General features: G+C 34.4%; 2 protein-coding genes and 1 long non-coding RNA gene across 3 annotated transcripts; 1 reads left to right on the forward strand and 2 right to left on the reverse strand.

The window, feature by feature from the left end:
* Window positions 1-1,577: 1,577 nt before the first annotated feature.
* On the reverse strand, window positions 1,578-14,492 carry Fatp3 (Fatty acid transport protein 3). The gene is made up of 12 exons (XM_053761863.1): window positions 14,368-14,492; window positions 13,800-14,042; window positions 9,426-9,576; window positions 7,741-7,978; window positions 6,898-7,132; window positions 6,249-6,450; window positions 5,458-5,650; window positions 5,185-5,263; window positions 4,995-5,068; window positions 4,341-4,536; window positions 4,150-4,240; window positions 1,578-3,367 (listed from the first exon to the last, which is right to left on the reverse strand). The coding sequence occupies exons 2-12, from the start codon at window positions 14,012-14,014 to the stop codon at window positions 3,056-3,058; spliced, it is 1,986 nt and encodes a 661-aa protein (XP_053617838.1). The 5' UTR covers window positions 14,015-14,042; window positions 14,368-14,492; the 3' UTR covers window positions 1,578-3,055.
* A 3,303-nt stretch (window positions 14,493-17,795) lies between these two features.
* LOC128679557 (facilitated trehalose transporter Tret1-like) lies at window positions 17,796-22,804 on the forward strand. The gene is made up of 8 exons (XM_053761873.1): window positions 17,796-17,933; window positions 18,400-18,629; window positions 18,755-19,075; window positions 19,163-19,268; window positions 19,971-20,042; window positions 20,148-20,365; window positions 20,899-21,081; window positions 22,040-22,804. The coding sequence occupies exons 1-8, from the start codon at window positions 17,897-17,899 to the stop codon at window positions 22,286-22,288; spliced, it is 1,416 nt and encodes a 471-aa protein (XP_053617848.1). The 5' UTR covers window positions 17,796-17,896; the 3' UTR covers window positions 22,289-22,804.
* A 2,736-nt stretch (window positions 22,805-25,540) lies between these two features.
* On the reverse strand, window positions 25,541-27,347 carry LOC128679559 (uncharacterized). The gene is made up of 3 exons (XR_008405761.1): window positions 27,229-27,347; window positions 26,354-26,605; window positions 25,541-25,754 (listed from the first exon to the last, which is right to left on the reverse strand). It is a non-coding gene; the product is annotated as an uncharacterized LOC128679559 (long non-coding RNA).
* Between the last annotated feature and the right edge of the window lie 184 nt (window positions 27,348-27,531).

Consider the following 27,531-nt stretch of genomic DNA (forward strand, 5'->3'; position numbering starts at 1 on the left):
TTGCCCGGGGCTTCGCTCCTGTGGGAATTTTTAGACAAAATGTTGCCTATAGCAATCTTGGATAATGTACCTATCTAATGGCGAAATAATTTTTGAAATCTGTTCTATAGTTTCGGAGATTACCCGCCTCAAACATACAAACTCACAAACGATTTCCTCTTTAAATTAATATAGTACCTATAGATATAGATTGATCAATTAAAGTGACATTTGATTGATTATTTTAATGCACAATATACATTTTATTTTATAACCAGGTTACTACCCTATTGAAATATTTTTTAATAATTAGGACAAAGGTTTTAGTCATTTACATATTATTACAGTTGAGGTATCGATATAGCACGTATTTTTATATAGTTATTGGAATTTTCATATACCATTACATACTTCGTTAAGAATATAATATTATCTAATCGCGTTCTTAGTGAAAATACTAGACAAAATGTATTTATTATATTATATGATATTAATATTAATAAATCAAATATATATTTTGTACATATGTATATTTTAAATCTTATTTTATACATACATATTATTACACAGCTGTTTACGATGGGGGTAGGCGGAAACGTTGTATTATAGATTACGAATATATCAATATTGTCAATTTGTCAGTCTGGCATGTTATATAATATACTAGGACCCTGTTTTTACCATTAAAACTAACCAATATAAGTTAATAGCAATTTAAAATAGATTAATTATATTATTAACGTCATATTTTGTATGTTTTTGTTTCAATTTTAAAGCTCAGCCGACAATCGACGTCGTGGTTCATGCCACAGCATAAAACTGAGCTGGGCTACCAATACCACGAAACATAAAACAATGTTAGCACGATATTGCGTCCACACGTTAGCCCCGTTTTTGTTACACGATGCTTGCTCACATGATATGGGAACAGGGAAACTGTTGTGGACGTTGGTAACGTGCTAGGTACGTGTTGGTGTGTTTCGTGCCCCGCTGTCTGGTAACCTTTGTGGTAATGATCTCATTTTACATTTGCAAGATTATTTTTGTCGAATGACTTAAATTTACAATACATAGATAGAAACATTGTGAATGGAATCGCACAAAAACATTTGTACAAATTGATATAAGGCTAGCCAAATTTTCTTAGTAATGAACGGATGTATTTTGTATGAATGATATTATTAAAAGCTTTAAATGTGTATCTTTTTCTCACTCTATCCATTATTTCTCTCATCTTCGCGTGTTCTCGATTCACCTGGGTTTGTGACGCCACAAAATCCGACGTCGGCGTACAAAATAAACCTTAAATTTTTTTGCCCTAGGTCCTACTAACTATTAATATTTGAAATGCGAAAGTTTGGATGTATGTGTATGTTTGTTACAATAGCAGATAAAGTATTTAATTTATTCAATTCAGTTTATCTATTCGCAATAAATAGTTTAATTTACAATGATTCGTAGCCACAGAAAGAAAAACAATCGCCTTGGTCTTTTCATTGGCCTCATAATGGTCTTCCAGGAGCAGGAGGAGGGACAGGGTTATATTATGGAAGATAATAGTATCTCGCGCAATAGCAAACAAAAAATAAAGAGACTCATTGAATCATCAATCAAATAGAGAATAAACATTTTTATTTACCAAAATATGTGTACACTTAAATAAATAACACTGATTATATATATATATATATCACAATTCCGAGGATTAAGATTAATTAAATAACCTTGTTTTTTGACGTTTTTTTTACATATTTTAACACAATATTCAAGATGAAGTACCAAATGGTTGTTCATACAAACATTACAATTAATAATGATGTATCGAGAAATGTATGATTACATTTATTGATCTACATATTCTACCATCAACTAATAATATAATAGTACCTAAAACTGATGATTTTGCGTTTTTTATACTGAACAAGCAAACAGGCATCCTGCCCACCTGATGGGAAGTGGTCACCGCAGCCTATGGACGCCTGTTGCTAGTTTGAAAGTGTTAACCTCTGAAACTAATCTCCAGCAAACATTATTTTGTGTGAATTGTAGCCACATTCATGAGATTCTCTCGGTATTCTAATATATCTTCTCAGCAGTTGTTCCAAAATTCTATTAAGTTGTAGTTTTTAGATCATTTTATAAATTTGAAATGTGATGTATAAAAGTGCCTATGGAGGTCTAGTTTCTGAGTAAATGATTTTAATTAACCTTAAGACATTGTGATAGTATTTCACCAAACTCCAGTTAATTTTTCATAACTTAACTAGTTTCAACCGCTTAAAATACTGGAGTATAATAGTTTTCCAGAACTATAACATTTAAATTTTGAGCAACAAAAGAATCTATCCTCAAACTTATTAAATAATATTCAGTTTATTCCGTTGACAGAGAAAACTGAAGACTTCGTAATATCTATCGTTTCGCTCACACAAGAAAGGGAAACACACGAGAAAATACATGAGAAGAAACGTGAAACATATAATTTAATTTAGAATATGACGTTTCAAAACAAAGCACTAAAATGGCAACGAATGCACTATTTATCCGATTCAGTGAATTACATTAGTACACTGATATCAAAACTGTTAAGGAGGTAATAGAACACAAAGCAGAATCTTACAATGATCGTATTAAAGCTCATACCAATACCCCCTATATCTGTATGTGAACCAATGAATGCAAGACGGCTTAAAAGACAACACTTCTTCTTAATGTTATCCCACTTATGTGGGGTCGGCACAGTATGTATGTTCCTTCAATTTCGTTCTGTCATTCGCCATATCCATTGATACTTTCTTTGATACACTCTGTCTATTTCTTCTTGTAAAAGACAAAACTACCTTGTAATAAATCTCGACGCTTTTTGGTTATTCATAAGAAAGTTAAATCATAAAACTAAAATATGTTCTGTCACTGTCGCACTTAATATTTTCCATGAGAAAAGAGACAAAATAAATTTTAGCTTAATTTAATTAAATTAAGCTAAAATTTATTTTGTTTTTGTAGTTTGCTTTGTCTGCGGTTTCTTAAGTTTTCTTTGTCTGCGGTTTATTCTAATATGTTACTACTACTACAATCACAGCCTGATCATTCCTTGCATCAAATCATCGTACATTTTCTGCGTGAACGGAACATACTCTCCCGATTTTTGATCCAAAAAATACATAGGATCGTTGTGTGCACTTGGATTATAGCCTTGTTCCATCAATTCTTTCTTTTTTAATTTAAATGTGGCAGTGAGAGGTGGTTCTGGCAGAACCCTTATGAATAAAGGCCGAGCGTACGTTGGCAGGGACGATTTTAAACCCTTAGCCAAGACAATAAGGTCAAATTTTCTTTCTGGATCAGCGATCGCTGCCATGCCAGCTTTTCCTTCAAAATTTGGTATCTGGAACAAGTTTATGTAAGTTTTTACGTTACTTCAAATTCAGAAATACCTATTTATACATATTTATTGAAGATCAAGGCGCATTACAATATTTTATTTATATAACCTGGCCCGATGTTTGTATGTCTGTAACCAAATCTTGCAATTTAATTTCACCTGTTTTTGCTTATCCCACACAATTCAAACTTTCCACATCCCTTCAGTTTTCATGACAATGAAATATTATGGTAAACATGAGACCTGTTGGTGCACCCGGAATCTCCCGATGTGGGAACTCCACGACGGTCATTCTCAGGCATGATTTTATTATTACGAATTGAATGCAACAAGATCTCTCTGACGACAATAAAAGCTTGTGGCAAGAGAAAGACATTGAACAAGATTTTTGACAAAAATAAAATTTTTATCACAAGCTTTGTTGCAATTTCATTGTAATAATCCAGACATTCCTGTACTGCAGCAGATTATAATAACATATCCACTTTTCTGTAGGGCAAACGTAAGTTAAAAAATGGTAAGCCCTTCTGGCATAATAGGGACCAACACTGTTTGAATGAGTTTCTTTTGGCATTTCTTCTCAGCAGTGGTCGTGCCGAAATGCTAGTAGTTTATAGCTTTGGTAAACATCATTTAATTTAGAATATGACGTGAAAAAGTGCCTGTGAAGGCCTAATTTCTGAATAAATTATTTGATTTTGATTTAACGTAACTTTTACTTGCATGATTACAAACGGGACAGATTAAGATGTTGTAATAATAACTATATATAAAAATGTACTTACAGCAACACCATAAACAACAGCGTCTTTCAATCCAACCAAGGAGCTGATAACACCTTCCACTTCAGCTGTTGATACATTTTCTCCTCGCCATCTAAACACAAATATAAATAATAAAAAGTCGCAAAACTCTTAATTTTTTCCTTGAAAGCTATTTATCTACCAAGGTATCATAAAATATCAGAAAATCTCACCGAAAAGTGTCTCCAGTGCGGTCTTTGAAGTAGAAGTACCCGTAGTGGTCCATGACGAGTATATCGCCGGTGTTGAAGTAGCAATCACCGTCAACTTTCACATTCCTCACCATTTTCTTCTCCGAAGCCGTTTTGTCTGCGTACCCGGAGAACGTTAGGATTGCTTTCTTCGGATCTATCTTGCCTAACAGCACGCCTGTGAAATGATGGATAAAATGGATGGATGAAGCGTTGAATATTTCTTTGTTTATATTATATTTTTTGTAAAATTATCATATAAAGTGCATATATACACACAGAAAATATATAATGACGGACTTATCCCATGAAGAAATATCTTCCAGTTAACCAGCGATAGCTTGAGAGGAGATATTTATGTAATGACTTTCGTTTACTCAAGTTTTGAAAGATAAATGTTGTCTCGGCATTAAACTGTCGCTGAACTCAGACAGATGATGATGCGAATGAACGAATATTGCGTAGTTTGTATGACGAGAGTGCTAGGGAATACCAGCAATGTATGTCGAATCTGCTAAATAATTCCCGAAGATGGCGCTACCATAGCTGATGCCAATAACGTAGTCTATTTGATAATCATAGTTCTAGATATTGCTACGACGTCTTTCATGGCGCTCTTTAGTGACAATAACTTGCCTGGTTCATGAGGTCCACAACTTATGCATTTCCCGTTACTATCTCTCAGTATTTCGCCAGTAATTTGATCACATCTAAAACAATAAAGGAATTTTAATCGAATTCGTCTCAACGATCTCATAAAGTGAAAGAAGACACATTTTTAATTGAAATTCTTGGGTTTAAACTAGAAAATTGAATTGGTACCTACTTGACGAGAGTTAGAGGGTATATTGAGGAGACCAGTCGGCTCAGAAAGCCTATGGCACCGACCTTAGAATCCAGATTCACTGAAATAAAAATGAGAATCCAAAATCATAAATAAAATAATTTACATGCATTTTAATAAATTTGGAATTGTTGTGTGTATGATCAACTTCAAAACTATCTTTGCTTGCTCTTCACTTTTATATACGAGTACCAAGATTGTATGTACTAAAAGTAATATGAGTTCACATAAAATATCCCTATTCCACATTCTTACCAAGATTACTATTCCCCTCCGTAGCACCATAGAACTCCAGCACGCGTTGTATGTCGAACCTTCTGACGAACTCCTCCCATATCTGCGGTCTTAGTCCATTGCCGGCCATGACGCGCACTTTGTGGGCGCGGTCGTTGGGACCAGGAGGCACGGCGAGGAGGTAGCGGCAGATCTCACCTATGTACTGGGCTACCTGCACATAGATTTTTTTTTTAATATTCTTGGGTAGGATGTGTTTGGTTTTATTTTACGCATACATATGTTTAAAAATTGTTATACTTATGGTAAAGCATAACTATTTTTAAGCATAATATTCTAAAGCATATTGGTGGCTTATGAGTGGCCCGAGGGCCACTCCGCCGCACCCTAACCTACTGCTACACATAGCTTTGTACAAATCAAAATTATGGTAAAATACATTAGCCTAAACTATAATTATGCTTATTGAAAAGATATGCCAAAAAACAAATATGTCAAAATCAAAATATTATTATGTCAAAAAAATATATGCCTAACTCGTTATGATAAATTAAATTAGTATAAAAATTTATGTGAAAAAAGGGATCCCTATTAACCATTATTTTATTGTAATAAAAGACGTGTATTTTGACATGCCTTACTAAACAGCCAAATATAACACAATGACGGGTTGACACGATCAAAATAATATTGACACGATCAAAAATATACTAATTATGACCAAAGAAGAAGAAAACTAAAAACGACAAGCGTAACCAAATAAAAGAAGGTCGGCTTACCCACTATTAAAGAATAATTCTTTTTAAACTTACGGTACACCCATGCTTAGCCGCATCACTCCAATAATTCGAAGCGGAGAACTTCTTTCTCAGAACCACGGTGCAACCTAGAACCACGGCTTGGCCAGCGCCGAGCACCCCTCCAGCGGTATGGTGCAGTGGGAGCGGGTCGTAGATGACGTCAGAGGATGACAGCTGCGCGGAGTTATGTACTCCTAGTGGTATGAGAAGAAACCTGACAAAAATGATATAAAAGTTTTTGTTTTAAATTCCGCTAAAATCCCATAGATCAAAAGAAATGGTGTGACATCATGAATAGTCTACAAAAATATGCCCACCAGTGGGCATAATTTTGTAGACTGAGAATTGATGAAATATACTTGCCTATTATATTTGCTCTGTGTATACCGTATCAATTTTAACTCAGACATTCAGATAGATAAAATTTCTTGGCATCTCAATTAAAACTATAATACCACGTGCGTTAAATTTATTTAAAGCTTATTGCACTCAAAATACTTTTATTAATATAATACAATAAATGGTAAGCATTGTCTGCCAGTTTACCTTGGAGAAACTTGGAGAAAGACTACCTTCTTCAGGTCTTATCAAAACAGGGTGCAATATAGATAAAGGAATTGGCGTTTGGGTGAAGAACATTATAACTTCGAAAATGTCACACCTGATATTTGTAATAACTGCAGCTTTAGGGAATCCTGTAGTGCCGCTAGTGTAAATATACATAAGCGTATCCCTCGGTTTGGCCTGGACTGTATCCAGAAAGGGCTCCGGAGGAACCTCTTTCAGTTCTGATGCTAATGGAGCAGTATCCTGTAGAACTATTGTGACATCTCGCTCAGGCGAGTTGAATTGGAAGAGCGGTAGGTCACGAATCTCTGCCTGGATCTCCTTAATTGCTGGAAAGTGGGCATAGTTTTATCACTTTTAAATGTCCAATGTTCATTTGGATTTTTTTATTCTGAAATGCTAGCTATCTATCTGTCTCAGCTTCACTCGGGTAAATCCGTCAAGTAGATTTTGAGTTTATCGCATACAAAGAGACAGTCGCGACAGGGGGGGGGGACTTCTTTTTATAATATGAAAGGATAATAATGTAAAGTTGGGTGTAATAGGTTAGTGAGCTGTCAAAGATAAATGCCACCGTATCACCATGCCTCTCTTACCAATGCAAAATGATAACCCTTAATTTTACCATATCTATTTTTTTATTATAATTTAAACAATTAAACTGCCTTAGCAGAGAATCTACTCAAAATACCAGGAAGTCATAAATTACAAAGAGCCCATCATCAACCATCTGAAAGTTTGGTTCCGAAAGTGGATGAACGGGGTAGTTTTCCGTGTTCGATTCTTCTTCGTGTCGACTTGACTAATTAAACTATATTATATATACCCTACTATAATAGTATTGGCCAAGAAGTTTGTAGACCGTATTCTATTTTAGACTGTTGGCAAATGACAGACATAAGGAACACCAGGAAATCATAAATCAAAAAGAGCTCACCATCCACCATCTCGTCTCCGAATACAACGGCTTTGCATCCAGCAATCCTCAGGCAGTGTATCAACTGGGGTCCCCTCAAATTTGTATTGACCAATGCTGTGGTCACCCTCAACTTGGCAAGGCCAATCCATACGAAGACGTATTCTGGTTGTGTTTCCATGAAGAGTGCAATGACCTCTCCACTCTTGAAACCTTGGCGCTTGAAGTACCAAGCTATCCTGTTGCTGAACTCTTCACCCTAAGAGAAAGTCGGAATGCTATTATAAAATTAATAATTGATGTAATTATTACAGATAGAGCACTCGGATCACAATCATAACCTGCTTGATATACTTTTTTAGTACATATATTATGTACTTTGATAAATTATTAGAAATTTAAATTGTAAGATAATAATGGTAAGCCCTTCTGGCGTGATAGGGACCAACACTGTTCAAATGAATTTCTTTCAGCATTTCTTCTCAGCAGTGGTCGTTCCGAAATGCCAGTAGTTTGTAGCCTGTGAGAAATAACTATAAAAATTGACGTAAAAAAATGCCTATGAAAATCCAATTTCTGAATAAATGATTTGAATTTGGAGAACGCAATGGATTTTGATGCTGGTTCTTTTAATAGATAGTATGATTTCTGAAGGAGGTATTTATTATTCATTATGGTTTTACCCGAGCGAAGCCGGGCCGGGCCGCTAGTTAACAATAAGAGCAATGCATTATCATGACTCAACATTGCAGTCCGAGGACACTTTATCAGAAAGTCTGATAAAGGACATTGACCTGACATTTCTTTACATAATTACATTAATTATTTTTGCCCGTGTCCACTTCTCTCTCCCCCCTCTCTCGAAAATGTATTAGTATCATCGTAGGCGTGTGGTTCCGCCCTAGAATAGAACCATTCAATATCATCCCGTGGATGTTGTATGTGGCGATTAAAAATTGTTACTGTTAAAATTTATGTTTATGTATTTTTAATGGACTCTCTAACCAAATTTAAATATTCGTATAATGATTTAGCTGCAACTACGAATTATCACAATGGTCTTAAAAGAAATACATATATATATTTTATCAATAGCATACAATTTTTTTTACATACAATACATTACATACAATTTTTCTGACCTTGTCATCTATCCTATTGAAATAGATTCCCATTGCTTCGCTTCTTTTGAAATTTAATAATACAATTATCAAGACTACCATTGCAAAACAAATGAGGCACATTTTTTGTGATAAAAACATATAAACAATTATCTAATAATTAGATTTATTATCTAAACAATTATGACTAGTCTTTGATTAATAATTGACTTGCATAACAGTTGATTGCATCTTTAAACTTATCAGGCTAACCCACGCGAATAACAATCATTCGGTTAATTGGGTCGGGATAGTGGAAATCGCTGAAAATGTTGGTCAATTTTCATTGAAAACCGAAACTCTCTCTCAATCTATGGTATTATCGGTTGCATTCCGACTTCAGAAGCCCGGAGATGGACTAGCTCAGGCATTATTTGTAACACCAGACTCTGATTCGCAGGAAGAACCTATAAATCTATTTACGCAGCCTTTATAATAATGCATTGTGATTCGATGTGGAAAATTTCAACTCTGTAGGACGGGAGACGACAATGAATGGAGTCGTCGGGATAGATGATATCAGCTAAATAAAATCTTACAACATACCTCTCTAAAAGTCATGGCTCGATCTGCCATGACAAACGCTTTTTTATTAGGGTACATTTTGACTACTTCTGCCCACCGGCTCACCACCGTGGTGCTGGTCTGTTCCCACAGTCTTATCCTTAGTATCGTCTTTAGCAGGACCCTGAAACCTCTGGAAACAAAAGAAAATCTGCGTAATGTCAGCCTTAATAAATTGATTATTTACTAGACGTATCATTTTAACATCTATGGTTACAGCTATAAGTGTTTCTTCTTTATATTAATCCGAATGTACAGCGTCTAGACAACGATTTCATGGTACATTTACCACATACATTTTAGGTGGTGTAGTTGTAACTGTATTTTGTTTGTTAAATACATAAAACAAGAGGCAAGATAAGTGTTTACGCTTTTTATGATCATGTTCACTAGCGCTACCATCACATTTTAACCATTTCTTTTCATTTATAACGAAAACTTTACGTGATTAGCAAAAGGTTGGCAGAAAATGGCTTGAGTAGTGTAGAAAATGGCTGGGATGATAATTATAATAGGTTAGCGAATAATAATATGTTAGCGAAAATGACTGTAATTTATGCTACACTATATATAAAAATTTCTATGATAGTATTATTCTTCATAGTCGTATTCCTCATGGCTGAGGGTCGTGGTAATTACGTGAAATGAAACACACACAACTACTTTCTTGGCATTATTAATGGAGTGGTTTGCCGTTGCCTTCTCAATTTCACACACAAGTTAATAAGAATCAACCAGTAGTGTGCAGGTTTCCTCACGATGTTGTCCTTCACCGGAAGCAAGTGGTGCTCTATGAAAACTACATGGGTCAGTATACAAACTCATGTGACACTAGTAGGATTCGAACCTGGGACCTTTCGATCCACAGGCGGGCATCTTAACCTTTACACCACCACCGCTTCGCACCAATAGTATTATAATTTTTCATTATTAAAAGTTTCACAATTCACGACAAGGACTTAGGTGGCGACTGTAACCTTTTTTGTAAATTTTGGGCAACAGTGTCGAATATAAAACAATAATCAATTTATCAAGCTTATGTACTCTGTTGTCCATTTATTTTGCAAACTGTGCCAGAGGTGAAGCACCTGGTACATTCTTCGTTTTTCTTTCGCTTCCAGACCAGGAAGGAGTTAGATCTTAACTAAAGTATATTCAGATTTCATTGCTTTTATCAAACATTACTGACTCTAGTCAAAGTGAAGTAAAGAGGTTATCTCTCGAGCGTACTCCGGTTGTATATTATTATTAGACACAAATTGCTAGTACGGTCCATACTACATCTATCTCTTTCATACTCGCATGTTCCTGGATGTCACAAACTTTCACTCTACATTAGTTATTTTAGGATTGATTTTTGAAAAAAGTACCCTATGTTTGATCGAGAGCCTTTAACTATAAATTTCATCAAAATCGGTCCAGCGGTTTAGGCGTGAAAGCGGAGCAGGCAGACAAAGACTTTTGGCTGGACTTTGGGGCACCAGAAAATGCGAGTTAGAAATATCGAGAAGGATATTTGTGTGTTAATTTTTTTGTAAAATCTTCCTTCTATGTCTACTTTAGGTAGCTGGATACAGGCGTCCCTTTCTTGCCAATTTTTCACGTCATGACATCTGACTACTGGATTGGTGGTTTACTGGTTTTTATAACTATACTATATGAGAAACTTAAGATTCGCGGTTACCCAGTGTAATTCTATGGATTTAATATCATAGCTTTTCCGTAACTATGACATTTGATACGTAGAATTACAATGGGCAAGAGGAACTTGTATGACCCGATGAAATTAAATATACGTAACGGTATATCAATACAATATTGAAAACGTACATATACATAATTACATACATTACATTTGAAGTTAGCTAAGTAAAATAAATAAGTACTTAAGTGTATGCTTTTATGAAAGAGCGGGGTCTCCTGACACAGGCTTGCACGCTTAAAAGGAGACTCCAATCACATCCTTATTGTATCATGTGTGTATTAAGAAACCTGCATCAAAATCCTTTGCGTAGTTTTAAAGATCTGAGCATACATAGAGACAGACAGCGGGAAGCGACTTCGTTTTATAGTATGCAATGAAATAACATAACAAAGTTTAACTTGATAACACCACACGATGTCTATTTGGTCGTATGTTACGGGTAGAGCAATCATCCAATCACTACAACCGACTCCATTGCCATACATACACCTCTTAAAATTTGCTGATACCCTAGTATAATAGGAGCTATCCGGTGCCCGACACTAGGGGAGCGAATTAAAAAGTTTAAAGTCCCTCTTCTAAACAAATCATTAAAGAAGATTTTCAAATACGACCAATTTTATGGGAAACATAATTGTTTCTCTTAAAAACTCTTTAGCATTGAAGACACATTAAACAATCTAATAATAATCAGAAACTTGAAGCTTAACTAATGAAATAATTATACCAATGGCATTTAATATTCTGAATTTGCTATAATAACTGGAAAAATAAATTTATCTTTCTTTATTTTCATTTTGTATCTTGATGGGAGTAATTTGTAATGGCATTGCCTCATTACTAGCCAGATTTACTCCAGTTTATTCATATTCCAAACACAACATCTTCGCATCTTACTTTTTGAGAAATTTTGAACGTAAAACGATCTATCTAGAGACAATATAATATCGTAAATCTATGGGGAAAATATTTGATATTCTGTACAAAATACTTCCAATGTTATTTTCATTAATTAAAATAATAGGCTCAAGGCTAAACATCGATAGAGAAAGTCTGGTGAGGATTGAAGTTATTTTAGAAATAAATTGGTGAAGCGGCGGTGGTGTAATGGTCAAGAGGCCCGCCCGCCTGTGGATCGAAAGGTCCCAGGTTCGAATCCTACTTGTGCCACATGAGTTTGTATACAAGTCTGACTCATATATATAGTAGTTTTCATCGACCAACACTTGCTTCCGGTGAAGGAAAACATCGTGAGGAAACCTGCACACTGGTTGATTATTATTAACTTGTGTGTGAAATGGAGAAGGCATGGGCAAACCACTCCATTAATAATATCAAGAAAGTTGTTGTGTGTGTTTCATTCCACGACAAGTACAAATAAATGCCAAGCTTAGAAAAATTGTTTGGTGCATTCGACAACGTAATAGTTGGTTCTGCTACCAGGTTGACATAACCAAACAAGCGGTTACAATTCGCACCGGATGTCGACGCTAACTCGATCGTACAAAGGTGTAACAACTAACAATTACTGGACCTTGGCCTCTGCAGTTCTGGTAATTTGTTTACCGGCCAATTGTTAGTTGGCAAGGATTCTTTGACATTTTGAATCTTTATTATACTTTATGTTGGAAATACTGTGCCAAAAAAGACAATATCCCACAATTCATTGTCCAAGAGTATATAGGACACCATGTTATTTAAAATAATCATTTATAAGCTAATAAATACCAATAAGCCTGTAATCTGTTCCAAAGCACTTCTTCCTTCCTAAAACGCTTGTTTTATCTACTAAGTGTATATTAGTATATTCGTGTCATCTTAAGGCAGTTGTTTCAAAATAGTGATTTCCAAGTAATCATATCAAACAAACATAACAAAAGTTATCAAGCGTTGCCGGTTAAGTGTTTAGTTTACAATCGGACTTTGTACCGCCCTCGGAGACAATGGATGGAAAAGTGTGCAAGTACACCTAAATCACTCGCTGACCTTTCAGCTCGATGAACTTCACAATACTTATGTGCGCCTAGTACTTATATATAAATTTATTTGACAACACCATCTTCAAGTTAAATAAGTAAACCCCTCCAGAACTAAACAAGTCTACTTTCCCACACTAAACCTTTTTGTCCCAATCTCTTACCGGAATGTAGTGGAATAATAAATGCTATATAAGTACGGAGTAAGCATTTTGTTTAGAAAAGAGACCTGAAAAGATACCTATATTCCTAAAATTGATAAATTCTTACAAAAATTGACACAGTCACATATTGGGTGTTAATTATGATTTTTTTAATCCCCTTGTTTATCCTCCCTATTCCCTATTTTACCTAATTTCTAAATTATTAAAATTAAGATTGAATATTTTGACATTGACAGCCATGACAGTTTTATATTTTTTCATTTTTGTTCGACTAGGCATGAGAAAAGTCACGTACAAGTAAACTGATGTTGTCATCTGGTCAATTTATTTTAAAAAAAAATCATTTTATTGACATTACGAAATACATTTATTTTCAAATTAGTTTTTCAAAACAGCGTATATTTTCAAAAAAAAAATAAAAAAAAAAGTATGAAAAAATGGACAATGCCCATTCTAAAAAGAAAAACACATGGATTTCCTAAGTTATGATAGAAAAACAAAATTTACTTACAGCCAATCCCTTTTGTATGTCTTCAACCAGATATAGATCCACTGGTACCGATCCCCCGTCATCAGATACGTTGCTGCCAGGGCCAAAGTACCAACTGCGATTGCTGAATCCCTGGTAATCCATCCCAGGCCACCGAATATGCATCCTAAGCTTCCTAGTATCACCGCCTTCCTTCTTTCTGCTTCTTCGAAACGTATTCCTTGTTTTTCTGCCATCCTGGTTATGTTAGCATTATTTCATGTTCTGGAAATTAAATAACAAAAAAAAAATATTTAAAATCCTATAACAGAAAGTAAAAAAAAATGTTATTGTTATCAGAATTTACTTCGGTAAAGTACCTACTAGATTTCTAGAAAATCATTATGCTGGTAAGGAAAATAAATAAATAATTCGCATTTGGCAAAAAACACGATTTTTACAAAAACAAATGTATAAGACTTGTAGCCGGTGTTAAAATCAAAACATGTCTAACAATAATCAAATCTTTAACACTTATAATAATAATCATCTAAGGAGAAATTACGATTATTCGTGTAATCCATAAAACTAAACAAAAACAAATACTTACCTTTTGGTAACAAAAACACAACAAGACACGTTATATCAAGAAAGCGAGTAGCCGGCGACTGACCTCGATATTTTGTTTTATGAATGAAATGAAGTTGTGGACTAGTGACGCCTGTCTAGTGAGCAACCGGTAACGTTATGTTGTACTAGTCCTACCACAGATTAAATAATACCCCAGTAGTCAGTCCTACTAACCTATCCTACCAATATTATAAATGCGAAAGTTTGTGAGGATATAATGTGAATATATTATGTTGGTTACAAAAGATATATGCGTGAAATATCACGCAAAGCAAGGTCGGATTGTTATGAAATTTGGTACACGGGTAGAATATAACCTGGAATAACACATAGGGTACACTTTTTATAACGAATTTCTCACGAAGCGAAGTCAATAATTATATCTAGTAAACCCGAATATTTTGTGCTGTTTTACGGGTGGTTAGGTAATTTATATACTATAATTAATATACAGTCATATTATCACATAAAGTTCGCATCTATATGTAGGTAAACTAAGTATGTAGTTTTAAAGTAATAGAATATTCTGGACCAAATAAGCGTCTCTATAAAAATAAGTGTTTTTAGGAATACATCTATTATTTTATATTTTTGTTTTAGAAAAACATTGTTTTAATTATTACAAGCTTTATTTAAATTTTAATTTGAAAAGTCATTAGTTGTCATTTATCATTTGTATGTGTATTGTCACAATTTTTACTTTAATTAAGTAGCACATCAACAGGAACGTTACAAATACACGTGTCACATCACTACATTCATTGTATCAATTTCCTTCATATTAAGTTACGCTCTACCAGACATACCGAAACTCCTGCGCATCACAGTACAACATTATGCACATTGTAATAAAGCTTAATATCTTACACTAATACAAATAAAACATTAGAACTTGAAATATTTTTATCATGTCCTTATATATTATTCCTCAGGAGGTGAACAAAACATGGTCAACAAACAAAACATGGTTACTTGCTGTGTTTCATACGTGGGAATTTCGGGAAAAGTACCCTATGTGTTATTCCAGGTTTTCCACCCGTGTACCAAATTTCATAACAATCCGTCGCTAGTTGTCAGACCATTGGCAATATCCTTGACGACATCAAGCCAGCATTTCTTGGCTTAGCCCCTGATGATTTAAAATAACTTTAAAGAAGTATTAGGTAATATTAAAACGCCTGGTGTTTTAACTTAGCTATAGTGCACATGAGAGAAATATACCTACATTTTGAATTAGGAGCATGATAGATAGGGGCACAGATATAAAAATTTAGTAATTCTAAAAATAGACTTTATGATTTGTGACTTGTGTATTTGAAGAATGTACTATTAATTTTTTATACCATTTGATTAACCGCTGATCTAGATTAGTTTCTTCTCCGTCATTAACTTACACTATATGTTAGACGTGAATGCCAGTGTACGTTCAAACCTATACATAAGGTTTTTGTTACACTGTTAGCAGATAAATTAACGTCATGTAAAATGTTTAAGTTTAATAAATAAATAATTGGAGAATTGATATATTTTTGAATATGTAGGTACCTACTTACTTACTAGCTGTTGCCCGCGGCTCCGACCACGGCAAAATTTATCGGTTGCGTTTTTCATACAAAGTTTTAAACACCCCCATTTTGGTTTTTGGGGGTGGACATTTAATAAAGAGCAGCTTATTTTTGAACTATTTGAAACTTTAGCATATCTATTCCAAAATTCATCAAAATCGTTTAGCATTCAAAATGACAGATAAACTTTTGCATTTGTAATATGGATCCATACATTCATAAGTATGAATTTAAAATATTATATTACGTCTACACAGTTCTCATGTTCTCAATAGCCTTAAAAATATAGTCTTAAAAAAAACAAATAAAAAAAATCAATTATCACATGAAAAGCTTACGCTTGCTAAATAAATCTCTAAATGTTTCTTTTATCTATGGTTACATGCATATTTACATGAAAGGAAGTCCGACTGTAGCGTCAGTCTGTCAATATTAACGCGTTAAATCAACAGATACTCTGATTCCTGAGGCAGGTTTAGTGATTTATTATTATTTAATTATTTTTTAATAGGTATATAATTTATTATGTGTTACCCGAACAACGCCGGGACAGGCCGCTAGTTTTACCTGTTATATAGCTTTTGAGGCTCTAAAAATATATAACGAATAAAAAACCAGTTTTCACCAGTTTTTTATCCGTTATTATATATTTTGAGCTAGCCCCAAAGTAAGTTCGAGACTTGTGTTATGGGATATCGAACTTTGGACATATATGTCCCAGAAAGACAGACAGTTAGAAGTAGGCAATGGCAAACCACTCCATTAATGGTGCCAAAAAGGTCGTTGTGGGTCGTTGTGTGTGTTTTATTCCACGTAATGATCACGACCCTCAGTCATGACGAATACGACTATGAAGAAGAAGAAGACCTCCTAGTTAAATGAATAATATCTCCAAGTGTTTATTTAAAAATTCATGTTAACCACAGCATGTGTTAAAGCAAAATTTTCTTATCATAAAGTGCAAACGGAATAAACTTATGTAGCTATCTCAAAAGCTATATACTGGGTTTATCCAGATTGCTATAGCGGAGTAAATTCCATACTGTTTCAGCGTATAAATATTATTATAACATGTATTTTGTAATAGTGGCAAGAACTTTACCACTGCGCCACCGAGGTCGAAGCATAATTGCATATTACAAAATACATATTAATTCATGTAAATATTTATAATATGTCTTTCTGGGAGATGAGTCTGTCTTTATTTCGGTCTGTCTTTCATGTCTAAAGCGAAATTTGTCTTAGATATTTACAGTTACCTGAGGATTTCATGCAAAATTTTCGGGACGGATTTTGATGAACTTTGATACACAAGGTTGAACACTATATAATAGACTTGAGCCGCGACGCGAGTAATATATGTATATTAATATATTACACACATAAAAATTTATAATATATATATATACATAGATGTTGCCCAGGGCTTCGCTCCCGTGAGAATTTTGAGATAAAATATAGCCTAAAGCAATTTTGGATATTATACCTTTTTTAATGGTGAAAGAATTTTTGAAATCGTTTCGAGATTACCCGCCTCAAACTCACAAATGCTTACCTCTTTATAATAATAGTATAGATTTTTGATACTAAATATTGTTATGAAAACACAGAACACTATAGTTATAAAAGAGAGTTAGTAATGGAGTGGAAAACCCTCCATTATATTTCCACCTCTTCCTCTCTCTTATATCATATGGAAATAGAACGAGACAGACATACAATATGGCATTAGAGTCTATGTAATATAGATATCTCAAATGACTTTATCTAACAGAATTCTCTAATCCACACAATAAAAAATATGTCTTTATTATCTATAGTCACTTATAACAGTATTGTTCCCTACACACATCTCAGTTTCGTAGAATACACGCGGGATTTGAACGCGTCAGTGCAAATTCAAAAAATTGTGGTGAAAAAGTTTTGTGAAAAATTTAAGTGAAAATGAGCATTTGTATGCAAATATGTGGAGCCACAATAGGTAAGAAGACAGAAGCCATGTCGATGTATATTAACCCTGTGGTTCCCGCCCTAAAATATCCCGTAGATGTCTTAAGAGATGATTAAATAGCCGATAGGTAACAACAGCAACCCAAAGAGGATTGATTGACTTCAGACGTCAATAAAATGAGAGTCAAATTTGTGGTATTTTTATCTGCACGCAACCAGGAACACATGAATGTCGGAGAGAGGAACTGAAAAGGCCCCGTTTCACCCTAAGATCAACCTAGATTGACAATAATTTATCTTGGAATAGAACCACTGTATATCCTCTGGTGGGTATCGTACGAGGCGACTAAGGGACACATAACCTATGCTGAGACATTAGCATTTCCAACGATTATTGAGGGCCATTGAATCTTCCAAATTTAAGATATTTTTTTACGCAGTATATGCGGAGATGTGCGAGAGATCTTCCTAGATATAACTATGTTTTTCTTCCACAGTGTGCTTTCTCAGCCTTACTATGGGAATTGTTTTTACCTGGCCTTCCTCATCACTAATGCTGCTCAGATCCAAGGAAACAGTCCTGGACAGACCGATGACTGATGCAGAGGCAGCACTACTAGGAAGTATATCAAGTATCAGTGCGTTAATCAGCTGTCCTATGGTGGGGTTCTTCTTGGACAGAGTGGGACGAAAATATTGTGCTATCATATCATCTTCTACGTCTTTGGTGAGTAGGAATTGGTAATAATGAGACGGTAGGACCCACAGTTACTACGTAACTCTTCTCATAATATGTCTTTTATTTTTTCTGTCTCTATGAACGAATTATAAATGTATTTCTAATTTTCACAGATAACCTGGATAATGATCGCCTTCACCACGAAAGTCGAAATGGTATTGGCGGCCATATTTATTTCTGGCCTCAGCTGTGCTGCTTTCCTAATAGTTCCAATTTTCGTCAGCGAATTCTGCCAAGACTCCATTCGAGGGGCAATGACGTCGGGGTCCATGGTATTCTCTGGCATCGGAATGCTAGTCTCCTATCTGTTGGGAGGATTGTTAGACTACTACACGATGGCTTATGTGTGTCTGGTACTTTCTTTCTCCAGCGTACTGCTTTTGTTTTGGTTGAGAGAGTCTCCATTGTATCTCATGAAAGTTGGAAGGGAAAATGTGAGTATGTTTGTTAAAAGTTATCCCTTAAAAATATTTTTTGTTTACAATATTTTCCTAACTTTTAATTTCATACATATTTTGCAGGATGCCGTCAAATCAGTAGCCTTCTACAGAAGTGCAAAACCAAATTCTAAAGAGGTTTTGCAAGAAATGGATAACATTCGACGGGCTCTCAGCTTCGGACCAGACAGTGAGCATATCAAACTGTTTTTCTTTTATTTTCAATACAACTATTTCTATGAGTATATATAGTGGAATCCACACTTGGATCCACAAAAGCTGTATTTATTTTTTTGATAGACAACGGCAGATTTTTATGAACAAAAAAATCTACACCGTAGACAGAGGAAGCTGTAGTTTTGTCAGTTTTTGGTTCACACATTATATTAAAATTTCTTCCAAAGGTTTCAACAGAACTATGGGCTGCTAGTTGTTATACTAGGACAACATGAAGCCTAACAAGTATTGTAAAGATAAGTCCTAGCGCCATTGCGTTTTTTCCCACAGCATCAAACATAATAAAAGATGTTCATTCTATTTACACTAAAATAAAAAATCTATTAGACTTGTTTTATGTTATCTTAAAACCATCATTTAAGTATTATAAAATTTAGCAATGGTATATTGTTTATAAAAAATCAAATTACTTAAGTAATGTCTATTTATTTACATTACAATACACTACGTCTATCCTAATCCTGTTATAATTGTTAACATTACATAAAAAATTTCGTAACCACGATTGAAAATGAAAAAAAATATCAAAATTCTAATTTTTTTACTCCAAATTGACTTATAATTAAATACTTTTTGGCAAATACGATTTAATAAAAAGTAAAATTTTATCACAAATATGACTTCATATAAAATGTAAATATGAATTTATTTTCAGCTGGAACTACTGAAGAAGAAGAAACGTTAAAGACGATCAAGAAACAAGATATTTCAGCGTGGGAATTCTTCAGTAAGTATTTTAATAAACGTGCTATTTATAAAAAACTAAACAAAAACGCTGTTTTGGGCAGACACTACTTGAATTATACAGTTACCAAGACATCATAACTTTCAGAGCGCTCTAGTTCAACACGCCGCGCCTTCTACATCACCCTGATCCTCATGACGGCATCCATCTTCCAAGGCATAGTGGTGGTCCAGGTGTACGCAGGGCCCTTGTTCGAACAAGTCATACCAGAAATGTCGACTACGCTTGCTAGTGTCCTCTTTGCAGTCATCTGCGTAGTCGCTGGGTTCATTGCTGCTTATCTTACTGATCTCATTGGAAGAAGGGTAAGGATTTGTCCTTTGTTTTATGTAAGGATTTGTCCTAGCTGGATGGTGAACATCTTGTTTCTATTAAATAGTCAAGTACTGCACAATAATTGTTTATAGATGTGAAACTATATTCAAAATGTGCATTGAAACGAAACTATGTAACAAAGCAACGCGACCTCAAATAGATTTGGCGCTTAGTCGAATTCTCTGCAAGTCTTATATAACATTTATTTCTGTAATGAAATTATACCATTTAATTACACTCAAAAATACATTTGATGATACATTAGTAACAACTTAATGCTTAGCATTGTCTGTCAGTTCACCTTTGGGAGTTCTTCTTCACCTGCGCTTTGGAAATCTATTTGGAAATTTAAAAGTAGACTTCGTTTTAAGGTTTTTTTTTACGTCAGAAGTGGTGCATATCCTCCTAAATTGAATAAAGACTTTTGAATTTGGATAAAATTTTACAGACAAAGTGACAGATCATCAAACTCTTTCACAATTTCAACAACGCTAATCAATAACTTTTATACATCTGTTTGCAGCCTCTCATCATATACTCGTCCTTTGCTGCCGGCGTCTGCTGCATCCTCTGCGGCACGCAAATTCAGTTCAACTGGGGCCCTAACTGGGTAACGCCGGTGGTCATATACTCATTCACCATGTTCTACACCTTCGGCGCTGGGACTGTGCCTTTCGTATTGATCGCTGAGATTTTTTTACCAGAGGTAGGTTTGTTTACTACTATTGTGCTATATGAGTGCCCTCGATAGTTGAAAAGACACATAATTATGACATTTTTTTCAAAATTGTATTCATACTATCCGTACTAATATTATAAGTTTGTGTGTTTGTTTGTCCGCCTTTCACATCTAAACGGAGCAATTGGTGTGGAGACAGAAGAGTATCATAGGCTGTATGCCAACAACAACTTTGGAACGTCTTTGCTGATTCCGAATATGTGTAGATTTTCTAAAAATAATATATATCAACCACAAATCCGTTGACATTTTTGGAGTCACTTTGTTCTCCTTCAAAAACAAAATACGTCACATACTTAATTTTTAGATTGTTATATTTTTAGTCAAGATCCTTTCCATTAATACTTACTTTGAAATTATTGTATTTTTATGTATTACTCCCTTGTTTTAACTTGTTTGGCAGCTATTATTAAATTGCTTTGCTTTGTTACATACATAGATTTTGTTCGGATACATAGCTTTTTTTTTTTAGCTCTCTAAGTTATATTGTTTTTATATTCAAACTAGTTGTATACGCATGTGTTGAGTTGTTGCCTAGTTATAATATTTAGTTTAGTATACATTGTATCTTTTTGGTGACAATTTGTTATGTGTATCTTAATAAATAAAATAAAATAAAAATAAATAAAATATCAGTTGCACATTTGCGCATTTTCACGGGCAGTATTACTAGATAGATTAATCTAACACACGTTTTGCATAAAATAAAAGGAGCTTATCTCAATCAAAATGACTCTACTTCTCAGCGAATTCTTCACTGCAGCTATAATTGAATAACTAACAAAGATATAACATAAGAATAAAATAAGATAGTCTAATCATTTCCTCATAATCAATTGAATATTTTGACTGAATTTTTACACTAATTATTTGAAGTTTATATTGAAAATAAACTCAGTTTTGATAATGCTACAATATTTTTCAGGTGAAAAGTTACATCAACATGTTCTCCGTCGAGTGGTTATGCCTCTGCAACTTCCTCATTCTAGTCATCTTCGATCCCTTGACCAACCTTATCGGTCTCGGCTGCGTGTTCTACCTCTTCTCCAGCATCTGTGTCATCACTGGAATCTTCAGCTTCTTCTTCGTACCCGAAACTAAAGGGTTGCCTGTAGATGAAATACAAATTCTTTTTTCGCCGAAGAAAAAAATCGATGAATTTAGTATGTCTTAGTATAAAGGTTTAGGTATAGTCTGAACTCTATCCGAGCGAACTCCAAAGGATTTTAAGTAAACAATTACTTGAATTCCTTACAATGAAAAAAGAATATGTACACTTCAGTTTCAGCGAAAAGAACAATTATTGAATGAAAACGAATTAATTCGAAAGTCTTTTCGCGCTCCAAGAGAACATAAAGGCTTGTGATTATGTTTTATTTAGAAATATATATAGCTTTGTTCAACATACACAAAGCCAATAAACTTAAACTAATATTGTTGATAGTGAATATTATTATTTCAGGATTTTTTTTGTTTTCTACTTCGTGGTACTTAATGGAGTCTTGGCCTATTGTGACATTGTGATAAAGTTCTTGGTAGATCTTAAACTCAAGGACAAAATCGGTAATATCGGTATTTATTCTGTTTCCTAAGCTAGCCTAAGTAAGATTAATTATTAATGAATGCGAATAATGTAAGAATATATGTTTACAGAAGGAAAAATGCCAAATATACTTATTATTTTTTAAACTACCTGACTTTTTTTGATAGTACAAATACTGCAAGGATACTGAAGTGTACGTACAACCGTACATCAGGCCTACAATTTCTATATAATAATATGGTGGTAATTGTGACGAATTAATATGGTTAACTAGGCTATACTGTATGTAAAAATTCGTTTGTAAAAAGCTTGTAAAAACAAGAAAGTCTGTCTGTCACACAGTCACGGTTAAACCACTGGGCTAAATTTGATTAAACTTTGAATAGATTTGGATAATGAACCGGAGTAAAACATAGGTGTTCTGTGGGTGAAGTAGCGGGCGAAGTTGCGGACAACAGCTGGTTATAAAATAAGTGAAACAAATATTCAAAGTTTTTACATGCACCCTTACATAATACATACTTTACGTAATATATAACTTGTGTATCATCATCAATTAATTTAAGAACTTTGTTCTTGTCGGTGGAGCATTCTTCATCTAATTCTGTCCTCAGCCATTGATAACTTGTGTATAGCGTAGTCGTATTAGGGTTAAGCCCGTAATGACACGTGGAAAATTATAATAAGTAAATAAAATAAATCTTGCGATTCGATTTCCGGGTCTACCTCGCGATAAAATTAGCAGCTCAAGTCTTCTTGATCATGCATAACTACTGGGCACAGAAATAAACTTACTTAAAGAGAAATAAACTTAGGTTATAACGTTATTGATGCTGGCACATAGCGTTGTTCAGTCAGCTGTATTTTATAACGACTACTGTGATTGTTATGGCCTCCTAGTCCATCTGAAGAATCACGTGAGACTTCTTTATCAAATCAAATTCGCAACGTTATCATAACCTTCAGAATAAACTATCATATCATCGACAAACAAGTATTTGGCTTGTGCCTTAAAATTACATTTTCTTCATATGCAGATTCATCGGAAAATAACTGACGTAACGACATCGGCGTCATGCAAACTCATTGTTTGGTCTCGTAAGTGATAAAGCCTGACTAGTGATGGGAAAATATGATGGGACTCGAGACTTTGAGGCTCAAATCTCTCAATGTCTGGTCCTATAGTTAGTAACCTAGTGAATAAGTATAGTACTAATACTACTGCCACTCCATATCCTCTTGTGGATATCGTGCTAGGAACACGTAGCCTAGATTGCTGAAAGGCAACAATCATATTCCCAAGGAAGTAAGGTCACAGCTGAGTCTTCAAAATTTTAAAGTTACTTATTTTAAAATTATTTAAAAAAATATTGGTGCTTACACATACTATTTTAGTTTATCTGTGTTTTTTTTTATTCATACATTCATTAGTGAGCGTGTTACTGCTAAGACTGATGACTGATTTTATTGAAGTCACCTAAAGGAATATGACATGGCTTTTACAACTAAATACCGCCATCTAGTGGCAAGTCGAAAATGAATAACATTAAAACTAACTAAATTAAACTTATACTAAAAACTTACAAATTAAATATTTACAAAATTGCCAGTCCTAACAATTCGTTGCCTTGAAGTAACGTGCCCAGAAGGCTGGCAGCATTGCCACGTTGTATGGCAATTCCGTTGACATTATATTCAAATTTATGTCATAAACGCGGTCACGCACTCACGAGTCTATCGCCTCCCAAAAACTGGACAGAATTCAAATTCAATGTTCTATATTCAAATTAGGATGATATACTGATGTATATCATCCTAATTTATCTAGTGGCTTATTGACGTCAAAAAAATACTTAAAATAAGTCTACTGCCGACTCCCAAAGCGCAGGTGAAGAAGAAGCGGCGCAACAAACTTCACCGCAGCTGCTTTCCAAGGACGTCAATTAACATATGTAGGTCTTACACACGGCACAACACTAATGATGATGAAATAAGTCTGATGTAGTGTAATGGGAACATATTTAAAAACAAATTTAATGTTTTTAAGCTTGTACAAATTAGCCTTAGATAAGAAAATAACTGTTATTTTTAGATCTACCGGTCTGATTTGGGAAAATTATTATATAACATGAAAAGAAATTTTCTGTATTGGGGTTTATCACCCAGGTGATGATAATACCACCACCCAGGTATACCACCTGAACAAAATATTTTATTTTTATTTAACTGTTTGGTTAATTATACACATATATATATATATATATATATATATATATATATATATATATATATATATATATATATATATATATATATATAATTAACCAAACAATTAAATATATTTTTGTAATATATATGAAATGCTTGTAGTTTGTAGCTTTGGTAAACATCATTTAATTTAGAATATGACGTGAAAAAGTGCCGTGAAGACCTAATTTCTGAATAAATGATTTGATTTTGATTAAGCTAGAGAAGCAGCTGATAAATTCTACATTTCTTTCGGACTGACTGAAGTCACCGTGCGAAGTGGAGAAGTAAATAATGAGGAAGGAATTCATTAATTCATATCGGTTGTTGTTATTGTTAACTTAGATTTTATTTAGGTCGCCTAAAGGCATCTGACATGACTTTATAACAACCTACCACCATCTAGTGGCAAGTATTCGCACACACCAGTCCACTAACGTGCATAGGTTCCTCACGATACTTTCCGTCACCGAAATCAAGTGGTGTTCGAAGAAAACTACTATACATGCGTCAGATTGGTATACAAACTCATGTGACATAAGTAGGATTCGAACCTGGCACCTATTGATCTCAAGCAAATGGTCATAACCACTGAGCCACGGCCGCTTCGAAAGAAGGAGAAATAAAAAGCCAATATAATTTTCAACCACTTTATTATTGCATTGTGATTCTGGTTTAGGGTTCAAACCCGTCGCCATTCCACTCTCGGAGCAGAACTTGGAGACCAGGTCTATGGGGAACCGGCACGGCTTGAAGTAAGCCGACATCTCGTCTACTAGCACCCGGAACTTCTTGCAGAAATCATTCAACGTTTGATAGTTGAGAGCATCGTTGATTTTTAGTATGTACGCTGGAAGGTTAAGGCTCCTTTTTATTTGCGTTTTATTCCGACCGATTGATTACTCTACAGAGTAATCAATCGGTCGGGTTATATTCGTGCAAATACCATACTATACCTATAACGATAACAAATTTCAGGCTTGGTGACGATTCATGACATGGTTCCGACACTATTAGGAAACAGGGAGTTTGAACTAAATATTCATATCACCTGCGTAATTATACAAAAGAGCGTAACGTGTGTGGTCCAGCCCTAAAATAAAACCACCCTATATGCTACCCTGGATGTCGCACGAGGCGACTAAGCGACACCTAGCCTTAACAACTGATAGATAACAATAGTAACCCAAAGAGGGTTGACCTCAGGCAAGCGGCTGGTTGTAAAATCCAATGCCAAATCTTCAAAATGTAATAGCAATGTTTTACGCTAATCCTGAGCTTTGGGGTGTCACAGCGCCGAATGTAACTCATAACGCGACGATGAGATGTTCTGCCGGATTGCAAAAAAAAGACCGACGTTTAACGACTGAGGAGGCAACTGGAAAACGCTCAGATAAGAGAGGGTTTACCACGGTCAGGTCAACGGCTACAGTGGATTTCGTTACTTACCGGTCTCAACAATGTAAAGAAATACAAACACAAAACCGATCATTTGTACTTTTGTGTTTTTTTTAGAGTTCGACCGAAAATAAAACCGAACTTTCGGCCCCGACCTCTGTTTCGGCAGAAACAAACACAAATATATATATTTTTTATAAACAAAAAACTTTCTTTTTTATGTCACCAATGAGATTTTTTGACCGAAACTGGCCGAAGCCGAATCGGTCGATCCCTAATGTACTTCTTGTTACTGCATTATACCTGTAATCAATAATATAATATTACATCGCTTTAAAAAATTTGCTCACAAATTAAATATTAGTACAAATGTGATTTTGCATTTCTTCTCACTAATAGTCGATTGGCAGTGAGACGCAGCTAATCACATTGCGGTGTGCTTGTCGTCGCGTCACAATGGTGCACTGTGATTGGTTAGCTGCACCCACTGCGTATCGACTCGATAGTGAGAAACAACAATTAGAAATAATAAAGGGAAATGTTGACAAGTTTCAAGACCGGTAGTTCGGCTTTCTGCTGTTTGGTTATCTGTCTGTCCGCAATGGAAGAGTTCTTTAAATATATTGATGAGAAGTTACGTATTACTATTGTTTTAAATACTCTTGACTACAAGTCTTCCTAAATGAGATAAGAACTGATTTAAAATAAATCTATTATAAATAAATCGAATAAGGGAAGCAACATATACCTCAACTTATAAAGTCCCTATATGCTTGGATCTTTATAAATACGCAAAGGAAATTAATGCGGGGTTTTTTTAAAATAGATACTGTGATTCCGAAGGAAGTTGTTAAATGTATAATTTATTATGGTTTTACCTGAGCGAAGCCGGAGCTGGCCGCTAGTTTTAGATAAAATAAACTTACCAATAAAATTACAGTATTTTTTACTGAATATTTTGACCCATAATGTAGAAACAAACATAAATTTACAAAATTGGCGTTGACATTATTTTTTTTTTTTTACTTTTATATATATATTTTTTTACATCATCGGCCAGTTTCTGAGACAGATTTAAAATACATCAAGCCTCAAAAAAATATCTAAAACGACCTGTTTTTATGCGTTCACATACAATTTTAACCATGGAATTTGTAAGTTACTAAATTTATTTTTATTTTTTTTTATTTTATTTCATGATTTTAACTTAAACGAATTTTACTAATATA

Source organism: Plodia interpunctella, chromosome 22 (genome assembly GCF_027563975.2).
Source record: "Plodia interpunctella isolate USDA-ARS_2022_Savannah chromosome 22, ilPloInte3.2, whole genome shotgun sequence".
Lineage (NCBI taxonomy): Eukaryota > Metazoa > Arthropoda > Insecta > Lepidoptera > Pyralidae > Plodia > Plodia interpunctella.